Below are 27095 nucleotides of genomic sequence, written 5' to 3' on the forward strand. Positions count from 1 at the left end.
CAAGCTCTCTGGTGTCTGTCTGGGAGGGACCCTAACAACATCTGTCCCCCCATCACTGTCACTGTTGACCAGGTTCGCCTTCAGCTAAAGTGACTTAGAACCAGTAAGGCAGCTGGTCTGGACAGCATCCATCCTCACACTTTGAGAACATGTGCTATGTAAAGTGTTTCACCACATTTCCCCCCTCTCACTTTCTGTATCTAGAATACCAGTGATATGGAACACATCATGTACTATGCCAGTTCCCAAGAGAAACCTGTCCGGGAGCTCAATGACATAAGACCTGTAGCCAGGATATCATATATTATGAAAAATTTTGAGAGGGTTATATTAGAGCCCCTTAATATGCAGGTCTGCCCATTCCAGGACTCCATGCAGTTTGCTTATAGAAAAGGAGTTGATGATGCACAACTTTAATCTATCTGTCTATCTATCTATCTATCTATCTATCTATCTATCTATCTATCTAGAAATGTGTAAAAGTGTAAATGTATGTATCAAATAATTAAAATATTCAGAAATTGAACTGACACAAAAGCATTTTTACTTGCTTTCTTCATTTAATGTAATTTTAAAAATGTGACAGTAAACAGATTTTAAATTTGTGTCCGACTACTCTGTAACAATATTTCAAAATTCAACACCTCTCATATGTAAATGATGTCAGTAAAGACAATACTGATACACTATTGCAGACTACATTTGATTATATTAATGTATGTAACTAATAATGTAATTAGTACATGGAAATTGATATTTCGGCAGTAGGCTACTAGGATACATTAAAGACATGTAATGGGATAGGCAGTAACATTAGAGTTGAGTAATCACAAAAAAAAAAACAAAAAAAACCCCAGGAAATTATGCATTCTGTATTACCATTATCTTAATTTGCCATTTTAAATGGCAAATCAAATGCAAGTCTAATCAGTGTGACTGACAGGAGAGATGATCAGAGGGGCGGAATTTTTACCACCATCATTAAGACAGGGACCAAAGAATGGATAAAGTTTCTCAGTGAAGTTGCAGCCAGTGAAGGAGTAGATAAGAGTTGCAGCATCTACATCATAAAAGGAGACCAGACCCTCCTCATAATCCACAAACACTCCCACCTTCTGAGGCTGAGACTTCAGAGAGAGAGACACACCAGGCTCATCAAGAGCTCTGTATTCATTTCCTTTCTTCAGCCATATAACCCAAAGGCCTGTGGCTGGGTTCACTGCAATATGTCCCTTCCTATTGATCGATTCTCTGACCACTCCTAAATCCCATTTAGGCTTCCCTTTAACCTGAACCTCATAGTAAAATCTCCCCGAAGAGAAACTTTGCTTTGCTAAAACACAGGGACTAGAAGAAAATCTTTCTGGATTGTCTGGGAGATTCTTCTTCACATCACCACATGTGACTTGTTTCCCATCATCAGACAGGATGAGAGCTGCATGTGCTGTTTCAGGATCAAGAGTCACATCAACTGCAAACTGCTGGACTCTCTTCAATTCAACATCAGCACACAGTTTCTCCATCTCTTTACTGAGTGTCTCCTCCAGCTGAGCCACAGCTCTCCTCACAGTCCCTTCATATGATGACTGAACTCTGACCTCTGTCCAGTCTTTGGTGGGTGGAGCAGGGTTCAGGGATGGGAAGCTTTGGAGGAACTGGAGGTGGTCTTCAGTGCGTGAGAGTTGCTCCACTTCAGCGCTTCTCCTCATCAGCTCAGAGATTTCCTCTTCCAGCTCTTTGATGAAACCTTCAGCCTGTTTCTCTGTTGTTTTCTGCTTCTCTTCAATCATGTCAATGAGCTGAGCCATACCTCTCTCAACAGACTGGATCAGAGCAGTGAAGACCTGCACACTGGCTGCTGTCTCTCTGTCTGCATCTTCCTTGCTGATCTTCACTGACTGTTTGATCTGCTGAATCTTCAGTCGTCTCTCTTGGATCGTCTGCTTAATTTTAGTTGCATTCTCCTCCAGTGTAGCTTTCTTTTGTTCATATTCTTTTTTCAGAGGAGCAAAGTTATGTTTCTTGTGATCTGTCCTAAGGCACAACTGACACACACACATCTGATCTGTTTTGCAGAACAGCTCCAGAGGTCGATCATGCGTCTTACACATTCTGTCTTCCAGGTTCTCCACAGGATCAATCAGCTTATGTCTTTTCAAGCCTGTGATTCTCTGATGAGGCTCCAGGTGAGTCTCACAGTAGGAGGTCAGACACACCAGGCAGGACTTCACAGCCTTCAGTTTGGTTTCAGTGCAGATGTCACAGAGAACTTCTCCTGCTTTGGCTAGTTGTTGCTCAAAACTGCTGGTTTTCTTTTGAACTGACTTTCTGAACTTATCAGCCATCTCAGATAAGACAGTGTTAACTCGCAGTTCAGGTTTACGGTAAAGGAGTTCTTTACATATGGGACACTGGTGTTTTTCACTAATTTCCCATGCTTGTGTGATGCAGTTCATGCAGAAGTTGTGTCCACATGGTATGGTGACAGGACGAGTGAACACATCCAGACAGATAGAACACAGAAACTGCTCTTCAGCTAGTAGACTGCTGGCAGCTGCCATATTATATCTAGACATGAGACCAAATGTGAAAATGAACATACTGAAATACATGAGTATTTCATTAAAAATTATACAATGTGAATGTTGGACTATCAGGTTATCCTCACCTTATATCATATTTCATTGAAATCTTTGAACAGGAAGTGTCAACACAAAATGAAACGACAGAAACATCTTGAGAGCAGCTAAGATACTGCTTGTTTACACACAGTAAATATTATGTGCTGTACTCACCAGTATGTGCTGAACTTCAGAAAGCCTGGATAGTTTAATATTTGATAGTAGACACAGAGATTTTTATGCTGCTGTGACTCTTCTGGTGTCACTGAGTTACTTTCACTTATACCTGTGGAATGTGATGCTGCAACATTGCCAGTCATGCTCCACCTTTTACCCTTACCTGCAGGTAAACCGGTACTATTTTTATCAGCTCTTTCCTTGTTTGGTTACGGTGATGAGTCACACATTTAGAACAAGATAATTTATCTTTTACATTGTCTAGGAGATAGAAGAGCAACTAGCAATCATTTGTGTTTCTGGCCACTTGAGGGATCAAAGTTTTGTATAGCAGCTAGATGTTTGAGTTTCTTTTATTGCTGAAAATGCTGCCTACCACCTGAAACTGTGTTAAGCAGAGCTATGTTGGTGAGGAAGGAAACCAAAACAATGAACTAAGAGAGACTAAAAAGCTCAGTAGATGAACTGCAGAATTGGCAATCGTTCTATGTGGGTTTCCAGAAAATAATTGACTGACTTAAAATTAAACTGACTTGTCAAATATATGATGTTTTTTCCTTTAACAGCAAATCCTTATACTGAAAAATGTTACATGTCAACTACACACTGTACTTTCTCTCAATGAGAGATGCTGTGACTAGAAACATGATTATGCTGCCACCTAGTGACTTTTATTGTGTCTCAAACCGTTTTCTTTTTTTCTCTTTTCTTTCTTTCTTTTTTTTTTTTTTTTTTTGGTTGCTGTAGGCAGGGTATAATAATAAAAATATCATCCCAGCGCTCTAGAAACTTGGCTCCCTAGAGAATTCTCAGAATGCACTGTCAAATGCAGTGAGCGTCTTTGTACTGTGTGACTGGAAGTGACATAATTACACTTCCTCTGCTCTATCCTTCCATCTGTACCTTTTCACAGTGTAAAGTCACTAGTTTCAAAGTTCAAAATAGACTTTATCGTGCAATGTGCAAAGTAAAAACACTGCCTAAATTAAACTGCCTACTAAATATAATTATCCTACAGTTATAGCTTAGAAGCAAAGAGTCATTTTTTATAAGTATCATAGAAATTAGAGTTGAAATGACAAGTCCTTAAATCACAATTACTTAGTTGATCAATAAAATGAGAAAATGTGCTGATCTGTTTCACATCATCAGCCTACAAATTGAACATCATATGGTTTTGAGGCGTTAATTAGACATTTGAAAAAATCCATTTGGGTTATGCAAAATTAGGAAGGTCATTGGTCATTATTTGGTACCATATAAACTGAATCGGTAATGAAGGGATTGGGATGAAATTGCTAAAATAATTAATAGATTCATCAATAGTCAAAATAATAACTTGATGCAACAATAACGAGATATAATGGTAGCCTATCAAGAGATTGAAAATGTCACTGTAACACTACTGAGTTCCTTAGAGGCAGGAGTTGATTACAAATATTGAGTCTGTGGTTTGCACTTTCTCAAGTCTGAGGAAATAACTATGATCAGGTTAGGCAGACATGTTGGACAGGAAACCTGCGTTACAAACAGAGGTATGGAGTTTGAAAGACATGGTCATTTATCAGGCAGGGAGACAATGGTAAATCATAACCTAATGAAAGACTAGAAGTCAGGATATCTTGGCCTACAAGATTAAAGGCCAAATCAGAGTCTATCATCACTAATGTAACTGAGTTTGTCCTATTGATAAAAATATGAATATGTCTCTGAAGAGACCATGTGCATGTTCTACTTCTGTATATAAAACTACTAACAGCACCAGACAACATTAATAAGTTAGCCTTAGTTCCTGTCTTGTGATAGTCCCTGTATTCAAACACTTGTCAATCAATTTGGGAGTAATATCATATTAATTTAATGTAAAATCACCGTTGATTATTGACCAATGACTCTTGACTTACAGCTAATATAAGAGAAATAAAGACCATAAGGAGACACAGTTGGTTCCTGAGGCTGTAGTGACACAATCATATAAAATAATTCTTTTTAAAAAATGGTCAGTAAAAACTCAGCACCAACAAACATTAAATCACTGTTGCAAGATTACAGGACTATAATAATGAGTTTTCAGTCGGTGTCATGTTTGTGTGCCGTGACAGGTGTCAGAACCGGATGTGGTCAGGATGGAATTTTTCTCGCCCCCCGGCGGAGCGAGGCAGCGGCTGGCAGGGTATATAAAGGTATGAGCTGACACCGGCGTGGCCTCTGCGAGCTAAACATCACGTTCAGTCGGGTTTTGGAGAGGAGAGGGGTCAGTCAGTTTCGGATGTCCAGCGGCTCTCTCCTGTGAGGAATTAACGCGCACGAGCCAAAGACACGAGGTGGGTCGGCTGTTTTTTGTCGGCGTGGCGTTTGTTTTTCCTTTGATAAAATGCTGACGTATGCGTCGGTCAAATTTCTGTCTATTAAATTGTGGAGCGAAAGTTTCTATTCTGCTACCATAAACGAGGATCTTGTCTTGTAACAGGATATTTGCAGCAAAGTTTTGGCGGATTTTTAATCGACTGCTTGACATCTGGACTTGATTGCAGCGTGATTATCCCGTGCCAAAGTTTAAATTGCTCATTATATCCTGCTTAATTGCTTAACATCCCATTCTGCTAACATGAATCCCCACCCAGCCTCCAGGCGAAGTATGACTCGCAAAAAACGGTCCATCACATGCACGCAGGGATGTTTAATTTAGACGAGAATGTCCAAAAAAAAATCAACTTTTTTTTTTTTTTTTAATGCATGTTGTTTGTATTGTGCCTGTTTTTGAGCTTCTGCTTTCTGCTGCTTTCATGATTCATCCAGAGACAGCACGATGTTCAGTGGCCGGTATAAATGCAGTGTCACGGGGTTGGCTGCTGCCCAAGCTGGGCTGAGTCCATCTCCATTTTTACTGAAACAATCAGCTTGGCAGCAGCAGCGTCTTTTCTCTGTTGCAGCTGCATGGCACAGAAACAGCATGGCTCACCGTCTGCATTTTGGCATCTAAAATGTGTCCTGCTTCTTTCAGTGTGGAGCTCAACATGGTGCAGCTGTCTCCTTCCCCTACCCTGGATATCACCCCCCCACCTGAGCGCTCAGAGGAGGGGGAGGAAGGACAGGAGGACTCAGGAATGGCTGGTGGCCCGAAGGTGGGCTCACCCGGTGGGCTGAGCGCCCTGCAGCTCAGCCTGGAGGTCTCCACCTCCTACCATGGCTATGAAACGTACATAGAGGATGGTCTCATCTGCCTCAAACACAAGGTCCGCAACCTGGAGAAAAAGAAGGTAGGACTGTGACAGGGCAAGGTGAATAGTTTAGTGGGATAGGTAGCAACAGTCACCTGGATTTTGTGACATGTCTTGTGTGTGCACACAGCTGAAACTGGAAGACTACAAGAAGAGGCTGAACCAGGGCCAAGCATTAAACAAAGATCAGATGGTAAGACCTAGCTATGTAATGGCAACAAAGATATGACCTTGCAATACCCTATGAATTTCATGTGATCAGAGTCTGCGCTTAGTGTGTCTTTCTATTTTTTAGATGGCTGTGGAAAAGTACGACGAGGTGCTGCATAACCTTGCATTCGCAAGGGAGCTACACAAAACCCTGGATGACTTGACTCAGAATGTAAGAGCCTCTAGTGATCTGACAGCCATTCACTTTAGTTTTTTTTGTATCCTGGTCAGAGTCTGAATGACTGGGCTGTAATCGCATGTCCAGGATAGTTTGGATCTTCTGCTGTGCTAGGCCTCTGTTCGGTTGAAAAGTCATAACATCCACTAAAGGCCATATAGGATTTAAATTCTGCCTCCTCTCATACTGCCCCCCTGTTTTGATACATCAGATGTTTAGCTATTCTAGGTTAGTTTTCAAAAAGCTTCAAGTGTACCTGGACAGTTTTCCAATAGGCAACATTTCATGGCTGACAAAGCCTGATCAAGTATTTAGATTTTGGAATGCTGCGTTAAGTATTTATCTGTTTTGGCTCTATGTTGATCCAGTACTTGGTGTGGAACCATAGACTTGGAGCTGAAAATTGATTGGCAGCTGTTTTGATAATTGATAAAGGAGTTTTTCAAGTAGAAGTGCTGAATGTTGTCTAGCTCCAGCTTCTTATTTGTAAGGATTTGCTGCTTTTTTGGCTTATGTGATGACAAACTGCATATTTCAAGGTTTTTGGACTGTTTGTTGGGGGAAAAAATGAGCAATATGTGTCCTTGGGCTTCAGGAATTAGTGACAGATTTTGAATTCCCCTTGCTGTTGTTACTTTTTGAAAGCAAATAATTCACATTTTGAGTAGAGGATTAGAGTTGGAGCCTGTGACCTGTCAGTCACATCAAACACCATACTATAGGCCATAGGGGGAGTGGCAAAATCCACAGCCCTTCCTTTCAAAATGCAATCAAAAGTTAAACAGAAACATATGTACATATTGCATGTAAGTATTGTTTAAAAAGTCTGAATCATTTAACTCCATATTTTACATTGATGGTTACTATATCCCAAAGTTTACCATGAGTTTGGATTTTCCTAGGACTGGACCCATTTCTTTATCAATAACTGATAACTTGGTAATATTGATAAAATAACTTCACACTCAGTTAATTAAAAAAAAATACCATCGTTTTGTGCATGGGGGAAGATGGACAGTTATGGCTACATGACCCTAAATGTAGTGTTGAGCTTACTTTCTCATTAGTTTTATGATTACCTGCTGATCTTCTATAGGGTCAGTGTTTAAGTAGCTTTAGTTGCTGAATGTCAACTGAAATGACAAATAATGGTAGGAGCTTTCTCTGTCACCAATAAACGTCAACTCTGTGATGTGTTGGAAACACAAAATGAAACTTGGCTGTTGTCTGATGACATTAAGCTTCCTCTGCTGCCCAGTTGAGCTCATTGAGGGACAGTTTTGAAGAGTAAACAAAAAAGCTCTTTGCTTTCTTGTGTTAGCAGCTTGCTAGGCAGCCCTGTTCAGGACAGTCACATCCACAGTGTGGTGCTCCTATAGGCTCTAATCTAGTTAATCTCTTAACCAAAAATTTGGCTAATCATATTGCATTAATATATCTGAATATAACTATCTTTACAGGGTCAAACAGTTGCTTGTCCTGTCAATCTGTGAAACTTAAACTAGCTCAGCAGCTAAAGTTGAGGGTAAAAGCTGTCAATGGTGTATGTGTGTGTGTGTGTGTGAGAGAGAGAGAGAGATATCTTTAGCTTCTACAGTGTCAGATGGACAGTAACCTAGTTCCAGGTAGATCTTGTCATTTTTGAGGATAATTACTGAGTATTAAATACTAGCTTACTTCATTTGGGGGTAGGCTACAAAATGGCTGTTTCCCCCATTTCCAGTCTCTGTGCTAAGCTAATCAACTCCAAGCTCTAGCTCCATAGTTAATCCACATGAGTGTTATCAATGTTTTCATCTAACACTCGGCAAGCAAGTGAATAAGTTGAACTGTTCTTAAAATTGATATTCATTTTTTTTAGTTTATTATAGTTGCATATTTTTTAAGACTATATGAAAGTACTATATGAAGATGAGTCTTTAAAACTTGCCTGAGATTTCACAAGCTAGAGTTGGAAACACACAGTGTCTACAGTGATAGTTCAAGAACACATCTCTTAGACTCCTTGAATCATCCTGCAGCTGCTGAGGGCTCAGAGGAGGGTGGTGAAGAAGGAGCAGGTGGTGAAGGTGGAGACGGAGAGGAGGCGCCTGAGCATGGTGCTCCAGATCCAGCATGTCCTCACCAGCCTGCAGCAGGAGCACATCAGGAGAGACCTGCTGGCCGGACAGAACCAGGCGCCTCATCTTTCAGCCCAGCAGCTGCACTGCCTGAGCCAGCTTGCCAGTCTGCTGGGAGTCAAGAGGAATAACAGACTGACGTGAGTGTCATTGTCACGCATTGTCCTGGTGTATTTCTGTCTTTGTAGATAAGCTGTTAGTTCATTTAGAGTGAAAATTAGTAAGGTTTTGACTGCCTCGTTAAACAAAACGTTCATAATGTGTCCAGAGAGTTGATTGGGTCATTAATGGATACAATGACTCAGCAATTATGTCACCAGATGGAGGTTTTTGGAGGCCTTGTGGCTCTTGTTATTCTGCGCCAGACTGTAATATTTCATTTGTTCTGCACTGTGATATTTGTCTTCTTAAATTAGCTGTTTGGATACCAAACTATCAACAGAAGGGAGGGAGAGAGGGTGAAGCTGGTGATTTAGCAGTCAACTTGCACTGCTACTTTAAAAGCATGGGATCTTTATTATTCTGATGGCCTAAGTTTTTGGGCCAGTTTAAGAATACTGGCACAGTATTTGTTGCTTTTAGTCCCTGACTACCTGGGTTATCGTAATCTCAAAATTCTGACTTGAAAATGGCATTTATGCCAACTTCCAAGTCATAATTACCACTGGGAAACTTCAATTTTTCTGAATGTATCTTACTTGGCACTTCAAAATATAGAAGTACTTAAAAATGTAGTGATTAAGGATGCCTCACATCACACAAGTCATTCTTGGTTATTAAACCCAAATTGAATGGATATATTGTTACAGTATGTTGTCCTGGCACAGTATCCTTTTCACAACTTTGAACTTGCCCAACCTAATAGAGACTGCTGGGTCTCAATGTTACTGAGCATTTACTGAACGTTTACTGAATCAGTGTTTCTCCTATAATTATCACAACAAGAACCCCCACCAGGCCAAAAAAATATTTTTAATGCCAAAAATCCATTAATTCGGAAATCAATAGCGTTTGGGAGTCTCTGCGCAGCGCTGTTCCGAAACGTGAGTCAACCTCTGTGTCGTTGCCTGGGAAACTATTGGTAGCGTAGCTCCGTTTAGGAATAGGACATGTCGAAGTATGTTTGCATAGCGAGTGTGAAAGAGCGAGCGGCAGGAAAGTGCTGGTGGATGCGAGCGGGGCAGAGGAAAAGGTTGGTAGTAAGTTGTCAGTCTGGCAGTAAATGTACAGTACAGACTATAGTGTAACAGTTAATAAATGCTAAAAAGTCATGTTTTGTTGTTTCCCCAAGTGCTGGAAAAGTGAAGGGGGTTAGCAACAATGAGTTAGCCTAACCTGAAGATGCAAAACAGAGAAATTGAGAAATGTGGCCAACGCCCCCCCTCCCCTCCTGCGGCTAATCGATTAGTTGAAGATTATATATGATTTCAGTCGCCCGAGATTTTCTTTGGTTGACTACAGCCCTAATTATTTCAGCGTAGTCCTCTTTACATCAGAACAAAAGCATACAAACTGCAAACTGTGTTTTAAATCCTGCTTAAATGTTCACTCCTAGTTTTTAACCTACCCTCCTACACAAGTTTGATGGCGTAAGGAGGGCTCCACAGCAGAGTTTAACTTTAGAGCAAAGACCCTCTTGTCATACTATTAGCTCAGGGCTCCTTGGTTACATCTCCTGTTATCCTCCCTTCACTGTGTGTAGCTTAGAGGAGCAGATGGACCAGGCAGCTCTGGTCTACTTGGACCTGCTGGAGGGGAAAGACAAGGCAGTGGCTGGATCCACATGTGAGTATAAAAACATAGACATTTGGGCTTCAGCAGTTGAGCCCCATATTTTGTATGTCATTTTGCTAATCCAGGCTAATATAATTTTATTCCTCATGCTGCTGACTTCAGTTCTTCAAATGTAGATGGTGAATTTAGTTATCATTCTCGGATGTAGTTATCATGGGATAATGTGCTCTGACAGCACCACCTCCCCCTTCCAAAATGTGTGACAACACTCATTACTGCTGTGGCTCCATAATTAGACCATGCCTTTTTATTGCAGCTAAGCAGTTAATGCAAGGACCTGAAAAATTTCTCCTCAATTAAATAAAACCTTACCAGAGCCTCTAATAAAATGGTATGGAAAACTGTCGGATTCATATGATCCAAAAGTTTAAACCATGAGTATAGAGTCATCAAATCAACTAGATAACCAATCATTTATGAAATTGGGTCAATCTAAAGAATTAAACTACTAAATGTATGCACGTTTACTCACAGCAAATACATTTATGAATGTTGGACATATCTCCATAGAAATTCTGTGATTAAATCAAACATGTCGTAATTTCTAGACTCAGTCATAGTCAAGTGTGCATAGATGAGTCAATTTACAGATTGTGACAATGTTAGTTATTCATCACATTGATCGCTCTATAGAGGGTTAAATCTGAACATGCGTTGTGGAGGCCTGGTCATGATCCAGCTGAATCTAAGCACCTGCTCCTTTTGTTAGGTTTGGGCTTAAAGGGAAAACTAGTTTATTACAACTTAAGTTTTATTCTCATAGCTCGGGCCATCTAATAATACGGAAGTTTTGGAATGCTGTGATGTGGCTAAAAGTTGGTCCAACAGCAGTTATCGTAGAGGTTGTCAACAAGCCAACAGGTTAGCCAAAAACTGTCCATTAAACATCTGTTACAGTTTAGATAATCTAGATAACCTGTTGGCTGGTTTACGATACGATGTAACTGATATAACTGATGGCCAAGCTACAAAAATGAAAACCAACTTGTAGTGAATAATAAATTTCCTTAGGCTCATTTGAAGTAATTTTGCTTTTGATCCACTCATCTTTTCAGTTAAGCTGCTGAAAGAGGAGCTCACCAGGCTGATGAACTGCAAGTACTTCAGTTGTCTTCCACCTCCACCCAAGAATGCTCCAGAGGTGTCGCAGAGCTCAACCAATAACAGCAGTAAGAACCTGGTTACATCTACTGTGTGGGTGGTAATGGTGAAAGGCAGGTGGGTATGTGAACTGGACAAAGGCTATTGGAATACATTATCTGGTTGGATGTCCAAAATGAGAGTTAGGCATTAAAGACCTTGCAAGTATATTAAGATTCATTTACTACTGTATACCTTTTTGCCTAATCTAAATATTGTAAGGTGAAATACTTTTCTTTTTGTGCTCCTGTCAGCCATATCAAAGACAAAACCAAATGAAGTTTCTAAGGAGGTAAGACCAATGTCCAGTTTGTTTTTAAAGGTGTATTTTAGTGCTCTGTGTGACTGTAAGCATGCTTGAGGATCCACTGATACTCTGTTGGTGATATGGCAGTTTTTCAACAGACTGTACCTGTCTGACATGGAGACTCCTCCCACTCAGAACTGGAAGGAGGACTTCCAGGCCATGAGGGAGCAGGAGCCTCCTGACAGCTGGGATATGGAACTCCCAGATGGACCCACCTCACCACCAGCTGCAGTCCACAAACCATGGAGAGGAGCTGCTACTTTCATCCCCAAAGTCCCCGTTACCACCAAGAAACAGTCTGCTGACGGCAAACAGGTGAGGTGCACCTGACCATGTAGTTAACTGCATCACAATTTGCCATGAAATACACAATACAATGCTGATGGTGTATACTCCACACAAATGGTGGATAGCTTGAACATGTGTGGGGCTGAATGACAAACTAGATTTTTAAGGCTGGCTTTGAAAATGAATGAAATGTAAAGTTGCTATCTGTAGGATTGGAGATTTCTGACTTTGGCAACTCCTAATGATGGTAGGCAGGTGGTGGTGGTAGTAGTAAAATGGCTGCACACCTCCTTTTTTGGTTAGCAACTTTGTCTACTTAAAGAGGTCATATAATGTCCCTTTCCCAGTTTATTTTCATTTTTGTGGTCCATTTACAAACATTTGCATGATTTTTATGGTCAAAAAGCACCTTATTACAGCTTTACAAGCCATGGATATGGCCCCTCTGTCTCACTCAGCCTGAAACAGGCTGTTTTCTGCTCAATGACCCTCTTTTCTGATTGGCTGACTGTTTTCTGAGTGATGCACACCCAAGCCAACCACAAGTAACAGATTGTAGCCTACTGTAGCTCGGTAAAACAGGGCTCTGGGTAAAACTCGCTGGTAAATTGCAATGGCCACTGCTGAGGATAATGCTATGCAACCTTTGGAAAGCTTTGCAATGACAAATTTGCTTCCTGACATCCAACAACTGTGTAGCATTTCCTCTGCTGCTCTCCTCTGCTCCTCTGTCTGTGTGTGGAGGACCTAAGCCCTGCCCCCGGTGTAACACAGAGTGCAGAGGAGAGAAACTAGTGTGACTATAAATGACAACAAAACGCAGTAGAGACTCACATTGAACTGAAATGAAATGAGTGCACATAAATTAGGTAAATAACAAACATATTTTGTTTCTTTCAGGAGGGGCAGGGGATCCCCTCCAAGGCAATGGTAGGGAAAGCGCTGAGCGTATAGTTGTGACATCACAACCTTATGGAAGTCCAAACATCTCATTTAAAGGCACGGTTTCTGAATACATGCTGTGTGCATTGCTCCATGGACTGAGTGTTTTGATACTTTCACAGTATTTTATATAGCACCTAGATCTGCTTTATAATCAGACCCCTTTAATCCTTATTGCATGTCTTGTGTAAATCATATCAATTGCAATAACACTTTTGCAGAATCAATAAGGACAAAGTTAACAATCAATGTAATTTAAACCTGCAATAACAGTTTTTTTTTGTCCACTTGGAGGCAGTGGAAACAAGCTGGGAACACAGCATTTGACATACAGTGCTGCTTGAAAGTTTGTGAACCCTTTAGAATTTTCTGTATTTCTCCATAAATATGACCTAAAACGTGATCAGATATTTAGACAAGTCCTAAAACTAGATAAAGGGAACCCAATTGAACAAATGAGACAAAAGAAAAATCTTTTTTTTTCTTTTTTTTCATTTACTTATTGAGGAAAATTATTAAAATTCCAAATCATTATCTTTCTTCTGCTTTAACCATTCTTCGGTAGAACGACTTGTGTGTTTAGTGTCCTTGTCTAACTGCATGACACACTTTCTGTTGAACTTCAGTTCACAGACAGATACCTTGACATTTCCCTGTAGAATTGGCTGGTACAACTCAGAACTCATAGCTCCATCAATGATTGCAAGCTGTCCTGGTTCAGAGGCAGCAAAGCAGCCCAAACCATGATACTACCACCACCATGTTTCACAGATGGGTTCTTATGCTGGAATGCAGTGTTTGCTCATTGCCAAACATAAGGCTTCTCATTCAAGCCAAAAAGTTCAATTTTGGTCTCATCCATTCACAGAATATTGTTCTAATTACCTTCTGGCTTATCCACGTGGTCTTGAGTGAACCGTAGATGGCAGCAATGTTCTTTTTTTGGAGAGTAGTGAGTTTGTCCTTGCAACTCTGCCATGCACACCATTGATGTTCAATGTTCTCCTAATGGTGGACTCATTAACATCGACTGTAGCCACTGCAAGAGAGACCTTTAGTTTCCTAGACGTTACCCTGGGGTCCATTGTGGCCTCCCGGACTATTGCACGCCTGCTCTTGGTGTGATCTTTGTTGTTTGACCACTCCTGGGGAAGGTAACAATGGTGTTGAATGTCCTCCATTTGTACATGATCTGCCTGACAGTCGACTGGTGGAGTCCAAACTCTTTAGACATGGTTTTGTAACCCTTTCCAGCCTGGTGAGTATCAGCAACTCTTCTTCTAAGATCCTCAGAAATATCCTTTGTTTTAGCCATGATACATCTCCACAAACCTGTGTAGTGAAGCTCAGAGTTTGACAGTGAAGACCCAGATTTCTCTTCTTTCAATAAGGTAGGGCCTCCCAGACTCACACGTGATTTGTCATCCCATTGATTGAAATAACTGACTGCAATTTCCCCTTCAAATGAATTGATAATACTAGGGGTTCACATACTTTTCCACACACAAATATGTATTATTGGATAATTTTCCTCAATAAATAAATGAACAAGTGTAAGGTTTTTGTCTCATTTGTTTAACTGATGTCTCTTTATCTAGTTTTAGGACTTGAATTGAAATCTGATCACGTTTTAGGTCATTTTTATGCAGAAATAGAGCAAATTCTAAAGGGGTCACAAACTTTCAAGCATCACTGTATCTTGTTAGCAAACAGTCGCTTATTTCTGCATCATTCATTTGGAGTCATGTTTGTGTCCACCTGGTGAATGTAAGTCCAATATTCACTCTCTTTTTAGCTGTGTTTTTGCTCTCTACCAACTCCTGAGGGAAATATGTTTCTCTAGCTGCTAAATGTTCCACTATATTCACCAGCTAGTCTAAAGCTAACTGTATCAGTTTGCCATTTGGTGCTGAGCAGGTAGGGTACAGTGGGTATTTAGAGCTTTTTGTATGCTCCCTGTTGTGGCTGAAAATGACACTATGAGAGTGCTGAGAGTAAACCAAAACAGTAAAGTTGCAGCTTAAACTCACTATATAAAGCTCTGTAAAGCCAAGGGGAGCTGCAAAGTCGCTGATAATTCTTTGTACAACAAAATATCTATTTATAGCCACTTTAATTAGTGGTCTTGGACATTTAGTTGTAATATCTTCTGTGCTTAATGTTGCTTTTGTTGAATGCTGCTCTGCACTGTGGTTTGAGGTGGAGGCCTGCATCAAGCCATTTGTTGAACCATATGCATAGCTTTATTTACAGCTTTTACACTCTGCTCACTCTGTTTTCTTAACACTTGAACAAAAAAAATATTTTGCCATTTTTAGCATTAGCAGAAGTAATTCTAGTACAGTTTCAAGGCATGCTTTCTTTCAAAGTCAGACTTGAGTATTTAGCTACAACAGTTCTCAGTGTTATTGGCTCAGTGTGTCTAACTGCAAAAGTGTTTGGGACAGTTCACCCCAAAAACAAAAATATTTTTCCTCTCACCTGTTGTGTTATTTATCCATCTTGATCGTCTTGGTGTGAGTTGCTGAGTTTTGGAGATATTAGCCGTAGAGATGTCTGCCTTCTCTTGAGTACAATGGAACTGGATGGCACTTGGCCTGTGGATTATTTTGAGTAACCAGGTCATGATTTCTGGAAAGAGGCATTGTTGTTGAGTTTTTCAAATGTGTTTTTGGCACTTTGAGCACCACAATCCAAATGCCATCCAGTTCCATATTTGAGAAGGCAGACATGTAAACAGTACACACCCTAAACAGTTCTGTAACGGGATGAAAAGTATCCTTAGTCCCAGTAAAAGCTCTGTTGCACAGTTCCGTGTTAATGAAGTTGTCCATGATCCCGCTATTATCTTTAAAGTTTTCAATCAACGTTTTTCCCGTTTGTACTTCTTACTCTTTTGTTTCACCTTACAGAAAGCATCAAATTAGCAACCTAACTACCAGTGGCTCATTTTCTTTGACATATTTTACCCACTGAAATTATTGTATGTTTTTTTTTTTTTCTGCCCTAAATGTTGGCTGTGCTCCTGGACCTGATGGCTTAGAGGCTAAGTTTATAAAATTAGCTTCTCAAGTTGTTTATTTTCCCATTTGCTAACTTATTTAAGTTGTCCCTATCTACTTGTAAACTTCCATCTATTTGGAAATGCTAAAGTCACTCTACTACTCTATAAAGATAGAGATCCACTAGATCTTAATAATTATAGACCGATTTCTATTATTGGCACTACAGCTCAAATATTTGAGAAGTTAACTTTTAATCAATTATCACAGTATATAACCGATGTCAATATTTTATCCCCATTTCAATCTGGTTTTTCATTCTAATTTTTCTTCTACTACGCCCTTGTAAACTTTTCAAATGATGTATTCTCATCTTTAGACAAAGGTCAATCCACAGGTGCAATTTTTCATGATTTAACCAAAGTTTTTGATGTAGTTGACCATTATCCTCTCTTCGATTAAACTTTATGCTACTGGTGTCTCAACAGGCATTCTTCTGGTTTAATTCTTACCTCCATAACCGTTGTCAGTGTGTTTCTTTTCATCACACTCAAGTGGATTATTCAATTGTTGATCCACAAGGATCTATTGTAGGGCCTTTTACTTTTCTCTATTTTTATTTATGATCTTCCAAAAATTTGTTCTAGTTGTCTTGTTCAGTTATATGCAGATGACATGGTTATATACACATCTGACTCCAATATAACTAAAATTAAAAGCTCTCTGCAATCAGAATTTTCTTTTGTATATATCAGAACACCTAAAACACATCAGCCATTAAATGTAGTCTACAGTAATATTTGTAGATTTGTCCTGAGGTGTCCTTACCGCAAGCACCATTGTTTGATGTACGACACACTGAACTGGCTACCACTTCACTCCAGGAGACATTTTGACTGGCTGCTCTGTTTTGAAATGTATTTACTTTAACTATCCTTTCTACTTAACACAGCTTTTTAGTTCCATTCAGTTCATCATATTCACTTAGACACACTCAACAACCTTTTTTTATTGTGCCTAGAAACTTTAAACAAATTGGGAGATGTGTTTTTAAGTTTAAAGCACCAGACCGATAATTTGCTTTACTCACTCGGATCGCTTACTTCTTTCCATGACTTCAGGACTTCTTTGCTTGTTTACCTTAAATCTACTTGTTCTTGTTTTTGATTGTATTTATCTTCATTTTAGTTTATAAGTAGGTTCACTACTTTGACATAATGCTGTTTTATCTATTCATTTTATTTCTTGTTCATTCTTTGTACAGATGACATGTGTAACAGATGTAGCGGGTGGGGTTTGGGATGGTGTGAGAGCCCGTATGTGTATGTCCCTCTTGATGTTACTGTGTTTGTTTTTGTGTTGTGTATTGTTTTAATTTATTATCACTATTATTAATTGTGTATTTTGTTTTGTGTTTAATGATCCACTTATAAATGAGATGGTGCATCTCGAGGGGTTTATCCTCTAATTGAATTTTTTTTATTTTTATTTTTTTTGAATCTCTATGGCCGATATCTCGAACTTAGCAACTCACACCAAAATGTCTAAATGGATAAATGGCACTACAGGTAAGAGGAAAAATGTTAATTTGATTTTGGGGTGAACTGTCCCTTTTTAAACCTGTTCTGCATGGCCATGCTTGTGACTGTTGGAAAAAAAATTCTTGTACAGCGTCTTCCTGTTCTTCAAGAATTATCTTGTGTCTGTTGTCTCAATGCAATGAATCATACAAATGGGGTTAACACACACTCAATCTCGCCTTGAGGGTATTCATGATGCAGTAGGAGGACTAGTTGTACACATGCAGTTGACAGAGGTAGATGTGTGAAGAATGAAAAAAATCTTGGGAGTTCAAACCCTGCCTACTTTCACACCCCCACACACCTGCCAATCACTGTAATCGAGTCCAACCACCAATTTGGTCTGGTCAATATAGCAGCTGATATCGGCTTGTCATAAATATATATTTGTATTGGCGTGAAAGAACCAGAAGTCTGTTCATGCCTAAATGAGCTGGTCTGTGTTGTAAGGCACTTGAACAGTACATTACTGTCCAGCCATGGTCTCCACTGTTAATTACATGATATTCTCAGCAGAAAAAAGAGAGGAAAGCCAAAGGAGAGCAGAATGCCAAGTCGGTGAGTACAAAACAAAGTTTCATTACAGTGCATATGTTGGAACATTTTGTACTATTTGCAAACTATCCTCTTGTGATTTCTGGCAGGCACATCACATGGACATACCGGTAGAGGGTTTCAACTCCCCATCTACCTTACCCAAAGACCCCATTCTGAGGAAGCAGCACCTAGAGGACCTCATGACAAAGATCCATGGCTCCTTTAGTTTCATGCAGGTGGAATTTAGCTGTTGGTAACCCAGACCCTTGTACTGGGAGATAATGGAAAAGTTTACAGAAAGATGTACAAGATGAAACTGCTGTATGACTTGAATATGTGCTCTGCTGTGCTGCCATTTTATATTAAAGATTTTAAAATGGTTGTGTCCTGTTCAGGACTCTCTTCTGGATGGTGAGAGCTCCCCAACTAATGACCACCCCAGAATGAAGAGACGGCCATCTGGATCTCCATCTCCTCTGGGTAACTTGGAACAATTCAGCAAGCTTGGTAATAATATTGATGTTAAAGCTGTCCTGTGGTGGTTTTGACCATTAGCTGTGCTATGGAACGATGTTTCAATGAATGGGTCCCTGTTTTGTTTGTATCTTGCACACAAGCATGCATGTCTACGATTACATGTGAAACATTCCTGCCTGCAGTTACTCAGTTGAATAACTGATCCAATGTTCGATGGTGATAATGCAACAAGAAGCATAGCAATGCACCAGCAGAAAGCAGGGAAGAAGTCTGGTAGCTAGCAAACATGAATATAAACCATGAAAGTATCAAATCATTTTATAAATTAGAATTGCAAATGTTTTATGAGGACTCATTTTTCAGGCTATATACAGTGGGGCTGTTGCTCTGTCACTAGCTTAGCTGCGACTTACGGTTGAAGACTAGTTCAAACCTGTTTAAAACAAAATCACCTGGTCTCTTAAACCCCATTGCTGTGGCCTCAGGATCTGTGGTTTAGTCGAAACCTAGCTTACATAACTTCTTTGATAAATGTAATTTTGTTTTTTTTCCCCCCAACTAAACAGCTCAGAGAGACTTGAGAAGCCCAGTTGATATCCTGCCCAAAGCAATGCATGTAAGCAGATTTTTGTTTTTATCTGTGATAAGTCAGTAGTGACTTAGATGGAAATGACTTGGACTTGTCATCACTTCATCCTCATCCCCCACTCAGTCCACCCCACTGCCTACCAGACTTCTGGAGAGCAAAGCCAGTCTGAGGAATGGGGATCAGTGCCTGGAGACCTGTGACCTGGATCTTTCCTCAAAGGACCTACCTCATGTAAGAAGCAGCACACAGACTGAGATGCAACATATTTTTAAGCCCTGCATCTTTGAGTGGTTATTCAAGTGGTTTTGTCTCTGCAGGAGCCACTGCAGATGGCTGAACAAAAGACGTTTTCTTCACCACCGCTGTACTGCAGGGAGTCTACCATCTCTGTCAGTCTGGAGGACAAGAGCCGTCCTCGTGTAAATAAGCATTTTTATACATTTCAAGAACACAAACAACATAGTTACTTGGAAATGTTAATTTTTTAAACTTTTCTCTGTGTTCCCCAGACACCAGTAACTGAGTCAGGGAAGCAGTCTCCCTGTAACGGGGTGGCATCTTGCACCTCCACCCCCCCTCAGGCACAATCGTTCTCCACACCTCCCACCAGACGAACTCTCTCCTCTGCACAGTTTCAGAGCATCCAGTCAGTAAGTCTTTCCAGAATAATGCATAATGTTTTAGGTTTTATGCCATTATGACACACAAGCCTGTTTGCTTCCTACTACAGCAGTCCAGTGATGGTGATTAATTCCCACTCCCTTTGACCACCTTTACAACTGGTCTACATGAGAGCTGTCTGGATATGTTATGACATCTGATCATAAGGCCTTTTGTATTGACACCTGATATGTGTTCTGCGTCTATGCAAATTAGGTAGCCTTCATACGTTCCTCTAATGGTTTTTACACAAAAGTTCAATACCCTCATTAAAATCCTTAAATCTCTTCTCCTTTATTGAAAATTCCAGAATCAATGAATAGGTAAATATTTTTCATCTCAAATGTTGAACCAAACTAACATGCATTTACACCTGCAATAACAAGTATCTGTGTATCAAAATAAGATATCCAGACAAAAATCGGATGTTAAGACCAGATGTAGATAGGGTCATAGGTGTGGTAATTGATTTCAGTTGTATCAGATCTGTGTTAAGTTGCTGTAAATGAAAACCCAGCATTTTCTGCTGTTGCGTTCCACCAACAAGTCAGCGGGAGACTTTTATTGTGAAGTTGATGTCAGTTGTCATGGCTCGGCATGGCTACCCTACCACCATGGAAGAACCCCTTGTATCACCAGTAGCCAGGTCACAAATCTGATTGCATTTGTCTTGGTTTTACAGGGCTACTGTATTTCCACAAATAAGACGGTAGTCTAAGCATAAATAGTAGTTACCTGGATGTAACTCCAGCTCTATGAGTACATGTGTAGCCCTTTAGCGGACCGTCGCAGAGAGGAGAGGAGGAAGGAGGAGATGCAATATTTTTTTAAATATGGGGATAGAGGCGCATATTTTAATAATAATGATGGCAATGACAGTACATTAACATGAGTAACCAGGGTAACTTGGCTAAGCCGGCGAGCATATATCCATGAGCATGCTACCCACATGCTACAGCTAAGTGGTGCACTGCCAAAACATCCCAGGTGGAACTCAAACGCTATTATTATTACTCTGCATGTCGGAGTAAGTGGATTACTGGTAATGCAGTAATAAACATTTAACAGAGCAAAGCAGATCAGAAAACTTTGTACTCAAATATGAGAAAATATACATATCAAACAGAGGGAATTGGAAATAAAGGCCTCTCTCTAATATAGGCCTGCTTCCAATAAAGGCCCGGTACCCTCTGCAGTGAGGTAAATAAAGGCCACTATTTGAGGAAATGCAGTACATCCAAATCACTTCCTACTTCAGTCCAGAGGGTGATGGTAATGCTCCTGAAGCTGCATCGTAATGGTTAAAAACAGTCTCAAGAAGAATAACTTTTGGTCTTTAGCGGTTTACTTACAATTATACCAGTTTGGCTAGCTGGCTAACAACTGATTATGTAGTGTTCATGCTAGTGCATGGATGAATACAGTGTCTCTAATGCTTCTTGGTTGCATTTACACATGGCACCTTATATATGTTCCATCCAAGATCCATAAAGTAGTTATATGTACATGTGCTCATTGGTTTCTGATTTGGTGGTGGCCACCCACTGTGTCAAATGCAAATGCCCTCAATCATTGTTGGCTTTTTACAGCATAACAAAGCTCCCAACGTAGTTGATTTGTCTGTACTGATAAAGTACATACCTGAGAGGAAATGTTAAATAGCCACTGCAGTAGTAGTTGCACAGATGTCCTTGATGATGTCCCGAAGACAGTAAATCAAATGTGAGCTCAGTAAAATCAAATGATGTGGTCACTCAAAACACATTCTGTTGCCAGGTATGAACTGCTATCCGTCTTAACTGGATAGACACAATTGGAACCCTTTTTTTCTTAAAATCCAGATTTGAATGTGGCCTTGCCCACTTTCTGCAAACTACTTTGGTGTCCATTTTCTCTTCCCTGTAGGTCTTTAAGGTGAATGCCTCCTCACCCCAGAATGGGGAAATGAACTACAAACCAGATTCCGCAGTTTTCGCTGAGCCCAGGTACAGCACTGCCAGCACCCAAACACCTCCCGAGTTTGCTCCCACAGAAGATGAACCACAGCAGGGTATGTTGATCAAATTTTTTGCACTCCTAAACTTTCAGCCCTCATGGATTGGCCAATATATCAATTGAGACCTATTTTTGTGCTGCATCATCTCTAGTGTACCAATCAGATTATACGGTGGGTAATGGTGGACAGACCTTCCTGTCCCCTGGCCAGTCAGGTGGAAGTGCGGGTCGATCCGGCCAGTCGTACTACAGCAGAGGATCTGTGAGAGGTATGGCACGTGGCGGCAAGGGACTGGCACACACCTTTCGCTCTTCTGGTTGGTATCGAGGTATCTATCCTCAGCTTTCCTTTTCCTCTTTATGGGTTTTCACCACACCTGCGTTTCATTTCCCCCTCTCCTTTTGCTAGACTTCTGTTCAGGATCAGGTTTTGTAGGATAGTCCTGTCATATTCCTGTCAAATCTTAGTGTAGCATGGCATGTTGGTCTGGTTTTGATGGCGGATTTCTGCTCCCCAGGAGGAACCTTCATCCCCCAGGCTCATCTCAGGGACTCTGGCCCTCTGCTATATGCTGCAAGAGTAAGTAAATTCCATAGACTGTATATAAAGATGGAGGAAGCGCAGTGTGACATCACCCATTGGTTTTCATTGGAGCCGGTTTAAAGCCCAGTGTTGCAGCTTATGGTCGGTGCCATCTTTTCTGTTTGGAGCCATGACCTTCTTATAAGGAGTATGGGGTGTTGCCTTTCAGGCTTTGGAAACATGCCAGCGTTATCATTGTGAGCATGTTAGCATGCTGATGTGAAGATTCAGTTCAAGTAAAGCCTCACAGAGTAGCCAGACTCTTGTTTAAACTCTGAATGTATTAAGATAACTGGATACCGTGCTCCAAGATGGTGCCCCATCCATTTCAATGAAAGTTGCTCACTGGCCACTTTATTTTGGGCCAGTGTGCATCATATGAACTCAAATACAGACTGGCATCTTGCTATGGGACACATACCAAGATAAAGTCTTAAGCTTCCTTGTGGGAGCTAGACAAAAAAGAAAGTGTCTTGTATTTTTCCACACTCAATGAAAGTAACAGCACTACACTTCTACGTCTGTACACGTACAGATGCGGAAAACTGCAACAGCTACATACATTTAATAGCCTGATTAATTGTTGCTTATAACTAACCATGAGCATTGCAGAATTAAACATAGTCACTGAGCTGAAATTAAATGGTAAGCGGACTGCACTTGCATAGCGCCTTTCTAGTCTTCCGACCACTCAAAGCACTTTTACACTACAAGCCACATTCACCCATTCTCACACACACACGCATGCATCCCAGTGGCGGCAAGCTACCACGCAGGGTGATGGCGCAGCCATTGGGAGCAATTTGGGGTTCAATATCTTGCCCAAGACTTCGACATGTGGACTGGAGGAGCCAGGATCAAACCACAAATCTTCTGATTAGCTGACGACACGTTCTACCTCCTGAGCCACAGCCGCCCCACAGCTTATCCCAAACAAGGCAATATTGTGTCTGAGGGCTGTGTTTTTCAGCTTGTTGGGAAGTTCTTATACTTTAAGTGGCCAAGGCCAAATTATTATGCAGATTTTGAGAATTCGTTGGTGTTTTGCTGCTTTGTCTATGTGCATGTCTTAGAGTTTGTGTGGTATTTTCTCAGGACTCTGGATATCAACACAGCTATAGGCGTGGAGGAGGGAGACATAACTCCAGTGGTAAGAACACCAACTCTGATGTTCCAAACATTCATTTGTTCCTCAGGAAAGAGCTTTTGCAGCAAAGAGAGAGGATTATCCTCTTATGACAATAGAGTTGTATTTGGTGTTATCATTTTTTTCTGAAGTGCAAATATCATGCATGTTTCCTGTGAACAGTAGTGAAATCACTAAGCTTTATCTGTTCCTGTGTCCGAATTGCAGGATGAAGTTTTAATCAATTTTGTATCAGTTCAGCAAGTATAATACAAGTGTTTTCTTTTTGAATACTTTGTTCAAACTTGATGTGAATTTTGTACCTCTGCATTTGGGGTGTATTCCAGAAAGCGGGTTTAGTGAAAACTCTTGAGTTTGTTAATCCTGATATGAGGGGAAACTCTGGGTTTTCAGTTCCAGAAAGAGAGCTAACTTAAACTTGGGGTCAGTAAATGCAGTAACCGATTCTGTGAAGCTAACCTGCTCACTGGCAGGTTTTCTTCAACAAACCTTGAGTTTCTTTCTGTCTCCTCCCTCTTCAGAGCCACACATGCTGTTTCATGTCTTCATTCATTCAGTCCATATCAAAGCATGTATCACTATTATTTAATTAGTGCAGGTTTACTGTGTCAGAATCAAAATCCTGGTTGGATATTAGTTTGTTACTCAAGGACTTTCCAAAGTTACTGCTTTTATGTGCTATCAGTAATTTCTTAGAACAGCAGTTTTTGCTCTCATATTCAAATATTACACAGTGTGAATTCACCCTCAGCTCAGAATAAAACCCCTGCATGTCCTTTTTGTGAGTGGAAATTCTTTTTTTTTTTTTTTTTTTTTTTTTTTTTTTTTTTTAACACACTGTGCACACAAGATGGCTGTCTGTTACAGTAGCTCCTGCACTGAAATGTTTATTGCACATAACGTACAAACTCAATTTTAAATCTGAAAAATTGGTATGAAACTTTAGACACATTGGATCAATGAATGAATGATTATCTCTATCACTCATGATGTGATTGGTCGCAGTGATGGAACATCATTCCTATAATATTGGAGATAATATGTTAATATATCTGAGTGACCACGGTTGTGGTGCAGAATGTAGTTTGAAATTTGTTTTTTAAATAGGGTGCATAGTCTAAACATGTTTTAACAGCGTTTCAGTGACGACATTTAAATTTACTACATTTGAAGTAAAGTGAAAGTGACACTGAATGCTGTTGAGCCAAGATACAAATGGATGTCTAAAATTTTAAAATCTCCTGTATTTTAACCTCAACACCTTTTTCAAGTGCAAATCACCAAACACATTCTTACTGGATCAGACTGAGCTAACAGTCATGTCTCTATGTCTTTGATTTATTTTTTTAAAATCTTGAACTATATTTCATCTTCAAATGCTGCCTCTTGTGTTTTGTCCTCATCAGATTAAAGCTGAACAAATATATTTAAAAAGCTACAGCCTAATACAGTTATGATTCCACCACTTTATCATCCAGTAAGGAAATGTAAGTCTGGTAAATGATGAATTAATGGACAACATTGGAGGAGGGGGGAAAAAATCAGTGGTAATTTATTGACACTTTTCCCGCTCTGACTCAGGCTCTTTGTTGTTGTTTAAAGATAAATGTGCACTGTCTGCATAAACATGCATTAATATCTCTACATCCACTGGATTAAAATGGAGGCAGTGCCTCTTTATTTACCTGTTGCCATGGTGAGTTGTAGTATTGGAGCTCCATTGATGATGGCTTTTTTCAATCACAACGCACAAGCTTAACTCGGAGTGAACATACTCAGAGTTGACTGAGCAAACTCTGATCAGCTGTTCTGGAACGAAAACCGAGTTTCCCATCTCAGGGTTCATCAAGTCAGAGTTCAGGGTTAGGCTCAGGGTTTGTTGAACCTGCTTTCAGGTGCTATCTGAACCCACCTTGTGTCTATTTGTCAGAACCAATATGGATGTTCACATTGATGTATTTCTACACAAATTACATGGTAAGCATGTCATTCTAGTCAGAAGTGTTTTGTTGTTCAGTCTGACTATCTTTTCCAGCACCTGTAGTGCACCATAGAAGCACCAAATTACATGCTTTACTGCTTAGTGTCATTGCACCCTGTTATTTCTTAACTCTTGTTGTCTCGACTGTGTAGCAGCCTGGAGTGATTCCTCTCAGGTGAGCAGCCCAGACCGTGAGGGAGCCTTCACAATTGTGGACTCGGGTCATGGTGATTCCCTGTCAGTCTCCACTATGGAGGTCCCGCTCACTCCCCATGGCCACCACCACACCACCTTGCTTCCCATGCAACTGTACCCGCTCTCCCAGCCGCTGCGAGTGGCCTTCACCGCCTCTCGTACCGCCAACTTCGCCCCAGGCAACCTGGACCAGCCCATCGTGTTCGACCAGCTGCACAGCAACCTGGGGGAGATGTACGACACCCACATTGGCCGTTTCACCTCCCCTGTGAATGGAACCTATGTCTTCATCTTCCACATCCTGAAGCTCGCCATCAACGTGCCACTCTACATTAATCTCATGCGTAATGACGAAGTGATGGTGTCGGCATATGCCAACGATGGGGCCCCAGATCATGAGACGGCTAGCAACCACGCTATCCTGCCTCTCTTCCAAGGAGACCAGGTGTGGCTCAGGTTGCATCGTGGTGCTATCTATGGCAGCACCTGGAAGTACAGCACCTTCTCTGGCTTTCTGCTGTACCAGGACTGACCAGCTGTCAGCCAAACAGCCCTCCTCTCTTAGTGTGTGGACTGTTTGCTTTGCACTAAATGGTGATTAAACTGACATTTCAGTATTGTGGTCAGGCTGCATGCCAGTGCCCTTTTCACCATAATGCCCATTCATAACATAAGCTGTCTCAGTGGCCAAATGGTATCCTCTGTACTCACAGCCATTACCTACATTTGAAGTGGGGATTGTGACTACTTGACATATACCAAACTTACTTGATTCCCCATGAATGTGTAGTTCACGATGGTGGTGGTGCTCCTTGTGACTGTGATACTAGTACAACTGGGCCTTGATCACATGTCGTCTTGCTGTAAATTACCCCGTCACTGATTTCAGTGATAACTCTAATGCAACGTTATGAATTTGTGCCTTTTTTTTTTGTTTTCTGAATGGCTTTGGATGACTGACCAGATGTTATACGGCTAATGAACTGAATGAATGGCTGACTTACCAGATGAATTATAACTGACTCTACTATCAGCACTTTGCTTGATGCTGTCTCTTATGCATTCAGTCTCACCTTGCTGTGTGTGTGTGTGTGTGTGCGTGTGTGTGTGTGAATGTGAGCATAAGGAAGATTGTGTTCTTGGTGGTGGGTATGGTGTTAAGGCCAAATTGTTGCACTAACTGACTACTGTGGTGAGATGGAAGTGGTCCCTTGATGTGCCTAAATAAAAGATGAGCAGTGAAGTTTGGGTGTTTCATCTTGATTTGTCATCCTTTTATCACAATCAGATTGATGCCTTGTTTAAACCGTCTTTGACAGCACAGTGTTTTTTAATTTAACTAAAATTATCA

At 40.6% G+C, this 27095-nt stretch overlaps 2 protein-coding genes across 12 annotated transcripts; one reads left to right on the forward strand and one right to left on the reverse strand.

Moving 5' to 3' along the window:
* Window positions 1-667: 667 nt before the first annotated feature.
* LOC122975353 (E3 ubiquitin-protein ligase TRIM21-like) lies at window positions 668-2561 on the reverse strand. The gene has a single exon (XM_044343778.1). The coding sequence runs from the start codon at window positions 2559-2561 to the stop codon at window positions 924-926; it is 1638 nt and encodes a 545-aa protein (XP_044199713.1). The 3' UTR covers window positions 668-923.
* Window positions 2562-4949: 2388 nt separating this feature from the next.
* caprin2 (caprin family member 2) lies at window positions 4950-26987 on the forward strand. 11 transcript variants are annotated; one of them, XM_044343771.1, is made up of 22 exons: window positions 4951-5122; window positions 5803-6058; window positions 6150-6212; window positions 6315-6401; window positions 8429-8667; window positions 10230-10312; window positions 11377-11490; window positions 11716-11753; window positions 11856-12083; window positions 18094-18138; window positions 18225-18353; window positions 18513-18624; window positions 19161-19210; window positions 19307-19414; window positions 19501-19602; window positions 19693-19833; window positions 21749-21893; window positions 21991-22167; window positions 22357-22418; window positions 23517-23571; window positions 25499-25545; window positions 25702-25820. In XM_044343771.1, the coding sequence occupies exons 2-22, from the start codon at window positions 5816-5818 to the stop codon at window positions 25726-25728; spliced, it is 2295 nt and encodes a 764-aa protein (XP_044199706.1). In that variant the 5' UTR covers window positions 4951-5122; window positions 5803-5815; the 3' UTR covers window positions 25729-25820. The 11 variants fall into 11 exon arrangements, with proteins under 11 accessions (XP_044199699.1, XP_044199706.1, XP_044199707.1 ...); XM_044343772.1 differs by having other exon boundaries at window positions 25705-25820; XM_044343764.1 differs by lacking the exon at window positions 25499-25545 and having other exon boundaries at window positions 4950-5122; window positions 25705-26987.
* Window positions 26988-27095: the final 108 nt, after the last annotated feature.

Source organism: Thunnus albacares, chromosome 23, assembly GCF_914725855.1.
Source record: "Thunnus albacares chromosome 23, fThuAlb1.1, whole genome shotgun sequence".
Classification (NCBI taxonomy): domain Eukaryota; kingdom Metazoa; phylum Chordata; class Actinopteri; order Scombriformes; family Scombridae; genus Thunnus; species Thunnus albacares.